Source organism: Dreissena polymorpha, chromosome 16 (genome assembly GCF_020536995.1).
Source record: "Dreissena polymorpha isolate Duluth1 chromosome 16, UMN_Dpol_1.0, whole genome shotgun sequence".
NCBI lineage: Eukaryota > Metazoa > Mollusca > Bivalvia > Myida > Dreissenidae > Dreissena > Dreissena polymorpha.
In genome coordinates, this window is record NC_068370.1 from 12,929,648 (window position 1) to 12,937,243 (window position 7,596).

General features: G+C 32.1%; 1 protein-coding gene across 2 annotated transcripts; it reads left to right on the plus strand.

Moving 5' to 3' along the window:
* The first annotated feature begins 2,798 nt into the window (after window positions 1–2,798).
* LOC127861924 (uncharacterized) lies at window positions 2,799–5,313 on the plus strand. 2 transcript variants are annotated; one of them, XM_052400659.1, is made up of 4 exons: window positions 2,799–3,208; window positions 3,748–3,898; window positions 4,163–4,270; window positions 5,170–5,313. In XM_052400659.1, exons 2-4 carry the CDS (start codon window positions 3,770–3,772, stop codon window positions 5,281–5,283), a joined length of 351 nt encoding a protein of 116 aa, XP_052256619.1. In that variant the 5' UTR covers window positions 2,799–3,208; window positions 3,748–3,769; the 3' UTR covers window positions 5,284–5,313. The 2 variants fall into 2 exon arrangements, with proteins under 2 accessions (XP_052256619.1, XP_052256618.1); XM_052400658.1 differs by lacking the exon at window positions 2,799–3,208 and adding an exon at window positions 3,378–3,468.
* The last annotated feature ends 2,283 nt before the right edge of the window (window positions 5,314–7,596 follow it).

The window sequence follows — 7,596 nt, forward strand, 5'->3', positions numbered from 1 at the left end:
ATAGGCCCTAAGTACTATCCCTACCACATATAGAGCGCGAAGCGCGACACGTTTTTTGATTGTAACAATGAGTTGCGATAAAGGAAGCAGCCGCTTATCAAGGAGGAGCTGTGTCCCAGCAACCCCTTTCCCTAGAGTCAAGCACTCCTCGCATTTTTTTTAAGAACCACATATAGAGCGCGAAGCGCGACACGTATTACTATCCAGGTGGTATGGGCCCTGTAGCATTATCCGACCATTACGTCCATAGTTATCTTTTTAAGAATTTGAGAAATTTTGAAATCGTTGTTCGAAGTCCAAAATTTTCATCCGATTGTTCCCAAACTTGCACAGGTTTTTTTTTATCAATGAGGACCCAACCCAAACTCTCTATATGAGCAATATCGGACCATAAGTCCAGAATTATTTCTCTTTGAATTTAAAAATAAAAGTGAAAAACTGCTTGGTTAGGTGATTATTTCAACATTTTTCATCAGATTCTTTCCAAACTTACAGTGTCTTCATATCAATGAGCATTTTTACCTCATTTGAAATGAGAAACATCGGGACAATAAGTCCAGATTTTTTTCTATTAAATTTGAGCAAAATAAACAATTTCCACTTGTTTAAAAGATTTCACAACTTTCTTCTGAATCTTTCCAAGCTTGTTAAGTGTTTTTATATCAGTATTACTCGAACCCTATTGAAAATGATGAATATCGGAGCAATAAATCTATTATGATCTTTTACTGAATTTCAAAGTATTGTGAAATGCAGCTTCTTTTTGCAATTTACAGTTTTCATTCATTTTTTTCAAACTTTTACAGTGTTTTCACATCAATGAGTACTCAACCCCTATCGAAAATGAGCAACGTAAGAATAAGTTCAGAATCATTTCCCCTTAAAGTTGAGAAAAATATGAAATAACGCTTACAAGATGAAGCAAGATTTTTTAAAACCTACACAGTTTTGTTCCATTAATGAAAACTGCACACGGATGCCAGTAAAAAAATGAAACCAATGTAAATAAAATGAACTATGAAATATTTGGGGGTTACAACACAAAATCATAGATAATGGTTATTTTGGGGTTATAACACAACATCATAAATAATGGTTATTTGGGGGTTATAACACAAAATTATAGATAATGGTTATACCAGTATCTTTTTCTATTTTGTTTAAAATAATCGGCCAATATATTAATATTTACAGTAGAAAAAAAATCGTTCCATGTAACTTCATTGAGTGCCTTTTTACACTGAAATTCCCGACGCCCTTTGATGCTTTGTATCAATACTTATCTTGGTATTTGTAATAAAACGCCGTAAAGAGATCCGTTTTGATCATTTAGTGCCTTTAGTTTAGATTCACATAAAATATATAATAGATGCTGTGATTTTTATTTCCTTATTAAGAACGACATAACTTAAAAAAATTAATTATGTCATTTTAAAACGATTAAAACGATTTATTATAAGCATGATTTTGTATGTTTTAATTTATGAACTTCTCTAACCCGAGTAGTACGTAGTCCCATCTAAGTTTTATCTGTGCACATTAATTTTGGTTTTGAAGGGGATGCAACCGAACATTTTCAAAAACCAAGTCATGGTGATTACTTACACTTTACTTAGTTTTTCGTAAAATGTAACGTGTCATTGTATATATTATACGAGCAACGTTTGAATGTATATTTAAAACGGAAAATGCTAACACTGTAAGGTTCTCGATGACGAATTTCATTTCTTGTATACCCTATTTTTACTTATTTACGGTATTAAAACATAAATTAATAATATTAGAACACAAACATTATAAAGTTTATTAATTTGTTACAGACTTAAAAAAAGTTCGATATCTCTCATTTTTGTTTTTAAAGCTTTTAAATTGAGAGCTGACTTATATTATCAATCGTTTCTCTCCGTATATTTTTATTTATTTATCTACTCTACATAAACATACAAAATACTATATAATGCATACAAATTTGTTGTATAATTACAACTTTCTAAAAGATTTTGATCTTGGTTCTGTTAAATATTCTGTACGTCATTAACCATCTGTACGTATATAATGTTGTAATATGTGTGTACCAATGGGCTTAAAGTATGTTAAAATAAACTCTAAACTGTATCAAACGCATCACAATAAAATCGATATGAGATCAACCTCACGAGGTAGGATTACGCGACAAATTACTGCGCACTATACGCAACATCTATAAGTCGCTTTTATCATGCGAACAACATTGACATTCGTTTTCAGACTACTTTGAATAAAAAGTCAGTTTGCGACAAGGGGCGTTAAAGATCGTTACTCTAAGATCGTATTTTCTCTTTTCGTGGACTTTGACATTTATAGTTTTTGCAGATGACATGGAGCTGTTTAGTTCAATTCCGCTGGACTTGCTTTAGATCAATTATATGCATATTGCAATAAAAAAGAGGCTAGAGATTAACGTTGCAAAAACGAAAACTGTCGTTTCAGACACAATGAAATGGTTTACTATAGCGAAAAGAGAAAAAATATCCATTTTAAAGCGTTAAAAGCATTGTTGTAGCTAATAGCTAGCTCAATTGTTTTCCAAACAAAGCCTTAGACTGCTTGACCTCTATTTGCATTGTTCGTGTCCCTTTAAATGTCTCACGGATGCGAGGTGGGGTTGTAAATAATTGCGTTCAAATGTTATAAAGAAGTATAAAAGAAAATATACTCTTATACAAATGTTTAATTGAAATTAATTCTAGAGGACTTCGAAATTCAGTTACTATAACACATATATTAGCCAGGACAGCTCATCTAGCGCATGCGCAGATCGTATCTGTCGCAGTGTTAACATTGCATGAAATAATGATCAAATACACCATAAACGATACGTTGTTGAGTAAATATCATTAATGGCATTCCTAAAATATATGCTAATCACCTTAACTGTATCGATAAATCGTCGGTTTTTGCCTTACATTGATTTTTGTCGCGATTTTAAACTTGTGTTTACATCGCCTTTTCCAAATATGGACGGCTGTTTCGGGGAATCCCGCTATCATATGTTTACTTTTGATCGGATTTACTTACATCAACCAATGAAAAAAATGGTTACATTGCTAGTTGAATGTCGTCATAGAGGTACACCACGGGATAACAACACGTTTATTTTGGTTATAAAGTGAAAGTATACATTTTCACGGCTGGTACTTGTTTACGCCAACTTTGACGTAGAAGAAAGGTAAGAAAAGATCGTTATAAATGTTTGAACATATCATTTTAGCGTTTTTTAATGCATTTTCTGTCCATCCGATTGATTCTGCATACTTTTTATCCATGCGCTTTTATGCGCACCCCAGTTAAAAAAAAACACCGTTTGCCTCGATATTGCGACGCTCATTGAGTTACTTCCCCTGCTGAAATACTCTTCAAAGGAGATTGGCGCAAGTTATAAATTAACTGAGAAAGTGCAGAAATATACCCATAAATTGGCCATAATACGTAAGTCTAATGGTGTTTGACCCATGACAGTTATTAGATACATTTGTTAACATAATTTGCGCTCTGTTATGCACACATCTCCATGTAAAATTTCTGATGCAAGCGGATATGACCGGTAGTAGTGAGTGGGTGGGGTAATTTTAATCAGTTGACATAAATATTCCGCTATTCCAACCATTTATCTTGAGTTTGGCTGTATATATACCAAACATTTCTGCTCGTATACAATGTGTAACACAGACTACATCCTGAATACATATCTGTCTGTTGTTTTTATAGTACAACTACAAGAAGCATTTTGATGTCAGAGTCGTACTCACCGCAGGGCGCACAAGATTTTTACTACGACTTCTGGGGTCAGGTCTCAGAGCCAGAGCCTGAGGCTGAACAGCCGGATGCGGAGTATAACGCTAGCCAGGATTTGTTTGTGGTATTGTAAATTAACAGATATTTGTTTTGTTTTGGTGGTTGATAAAAATGTATTTCATGCTTGATCCAGTGACATGAATGAGCACCAGATGCAATATTTTCCAGTAGTAGGCAGTACTAGTGTTGGAGCGACCCTTTGACATATCTATTGTCACGAAATGAAATGAATTTTGATCTTCAAACAAATGAAATATTTTATTTTGCCATTTCATACTTTAATATAATATGACAACTTCAAATAAAAATTGTTATTTATTAACTTCAGAGTCCAGTGAAAAAAGCAGGCTCTAGTGTTAGAAAACGTGACAGTCCAAGCAGTAGTCGAGTTTTTAAAAGAAAGGCGCCTAAACGTCGTAGAACTTCGTCCATCATTGTGAGTACTTAAATATGTAGTCATCATTGTGAATAGTAAAATATGTGTGTCTATTTATGCCTGCTATTACTACTACCATGCTCTTCTAACATGCTTTTGCTAGCTTGGATGAGTCTATACAATGAACTGTTTTACCAAATATGTTTGCATTTATAATTTGGTTGATTAACATCAATTAATTACAACAGAAGATTTGTATAGGCTCGATGAAAATTAACTATTAATCCCCTGCAACTGTTGTAGATATAGTTTACTGTCTTTGTATATTAACACTGTTGTTGGTGACGGTTGGTAATATCAGATGGCTTGCATTCCCTTTTAGATGTAAAACAGAATTTCCTCATGATTTTAAGTAGTGTCAGAAATGTGTTCGCTTTTGTTACTTAGTGTTTAAAATTATTTGTACTGTGTGTGTAGCCAATCAGATTGCAGTATTTCAAATATTTAGTTAGGCATTAATTTTAGTTTATAACCTACAAAATACTAAATCTAGTATACGGTTGTTTAACAAGGTAAATGTGTTCGTGACTGATAAATAATTTTGTACACTAAGTCGTTTAAAGCTTATTAGTGAAAATATACACGAATAAAGTGGTTGAGTAAATGCTCACTAATAATTGTAACCTTTGCTTAAATGAAAAGTATACATACATATTTACTATTATTAAGGCTTTGTATCTGTTTCTATATTTGTGTTGAAATTTTCAAGTTATTTTTCAGTTATATATATATTTCATTTTCTAGATCTACCTAACTGAAAATTGTACTGAGTTTTATTAAATTTATCAACTTTATAATGTATATAGACTGATATCAACTTTGGAAGATATAAAACTGATATCAACTTTGGAAGATATTAATTGATCAGATTTAATAATTATAAACCACACTTATTGCAGGTGCCAGGATACAGTGATTGGTACAATATCAAGTACTCCGGAGATCCAGCCATATACACCTACCAGCTGTTAAAAGACTATAGCCAGGGAGATCTTGAATTACTTGTTCAGTGATTAAGGTGATGAATATACTATAGTAACACACCTGTTTTTTTGTTTTATGTTTACCCTACAAGTCTTAACCCCTGCTAAAGGACAAAGGTTGATGCAAGGCGTATTCATACAAAGTATCTAAGATATCGGCCAATTAATGAAGGCACTATAGAGAAAAGTATGGGGAAATATATTTTTAGCCTGTGACCTTGACCCCAGTGGCCCAATAAACCAGTTAAAGGTTAGGAGTCTACACCAGATAAATACACACCTAATATCAGATATATCTATCAATACATTAAAGGGGTATGACAAAAAGTCCAAAAATCGATTTTACCATGTGACCTTGACCGTGACCCCAGTGACCTAAGGCCCCACATAGTAATATTCTATCACTCTGGTTTTCATCTTTATATCACACCTGCATTATATGTACACCATAAATGCATTAACTTCCATGCTGAACACTTCATTTGTTCATTTAAAGCTAGTGTTAGGAATGTTCTTTGAAATTGGCCGAAATTGGCAGGTATAGTTCTGTAATGGCATTTTGTTAAAATTCGAAAAAAATATTAATTTTGCGTCAAAAAAAAAATAAAATTATGTTTTTTGTGTTTCTTATGAGATTATTAAATAGAATCAACAAAGATTATTAGAAATTTTTATTTGTTTCAAAAATCTGTTGTCCTGGCTACATATATCTGAACATGATCTAAGAATTTACACAGACAAAATTGGTGGTCACGAGGTCGAACGTTACCAAAGTCTATGCCAAATTGGAAATAAATTAGACGGTTAGGACGAAGTAGATTTTATTTTTGTGTTTGAGTCAAAATTAAGAAACACATTTATAAAACTTTACTTTAGAAGGTATATTGCTTTCAAGGCTGGGCTGGAGCAATGATATAAGACCCATTGTTTGCAAGACTAGAGTCATTTAGTTGCTGGGTCATTGCTAGAACGTTATCCGACGCCATTCCAAACTTACATTTTTTAAAAATGCTGGCGAGAAAAAATAAAACTTCGATGATTTTTATATTCGTTTCAAAATAATATTCATCGCTGAAATCAATTTCTATAAATAAGAAAAAAGTCACAAATTGGTACTTCTTTGCTTATTTTTGTTATTGCTTATTTCAGGTTTCAGATTGACATTTTTTTCATACATTACCTATTTATATGTTAAGAACTGTGTGTTTTCAAAAACCAAAAATCGTAAACACTTTTTGATGGGCATTCTTACAACAATTATACTGCACATAGTGTGAATGAAATAATACGCTGCCAAACAACGAGTTTAAAGTTGATTTCAAATAGTGTTATCATGAAACCACGCAATATTTCAACTATTCCTACTGTTTGTGATAACAATCAAATATGTTCATTTAATGCTCGTGCTATTTTCATCACGGTTTCATGCATATCGAGTTTTATGAGGTGGCAGAATTGCACACCAATTGTTTATGATTTATTATATTAAATAGTCCCTTGTGTTTTCACGTGTAAGAGGTTACAATTTCACGCTATTAATACTTTCATACCTCTAAATCCATAAATCATGCACATTCACACTGGTGATAAATGATTTTAAAACGGCATAATTAATATCTTTAAAGTGAGTTTCACACTTCACAAATACAATTATTATATTCATGCATTCGTTCTTAAATTAAAACTAGCACAGTATCGTCTTTGTCTCTTTGCAGTTTTAACTCCTTTAATTAGAAATAAAACGAACAAAGATATGATTTTAGTATATGATGATACATATCATGAAATAAATAAATAATGTCCAAGTATATTAGGACTGATTATGACGGTTTGCCCTGTCGATTTTAAATCAACCAATCATAGCCTTTGTAAAGTTGAGCAATTAAATAATTTGATATAGTCTCGGATTAAAAGTTGCTGTTACAAATATATGTTCGTTTAGGATATTTGATAGCCATCAAATGATATATTATCCAGATGTGAGACCTTACAAATTATATATTCTCCAGATGTGAGGCCTAAACAATGATATGTTCTGATGATTTTGACAGCATAAACATGTACATTAAAGAACGAACTTATGTACTTATTTATTTATTAATGTGATGCAATTTTAACGAAAACATCTGATTGCGTCGATTCGCTTTATGAATAATTATATGTTGAATACTGTTCAAGTGATTATCTAATATATCTAATTCCGGTGATGTTTCTCCATTAACTTTTATGATTGATATGATTTTCTTCAATGTTTGAAAAAATTAATAGAAAAGGCAAATAATCAAATCTGTGAATAGGTCCATTTAACCTGATGAAATAATGATACTTGATTCTACAGCGCAC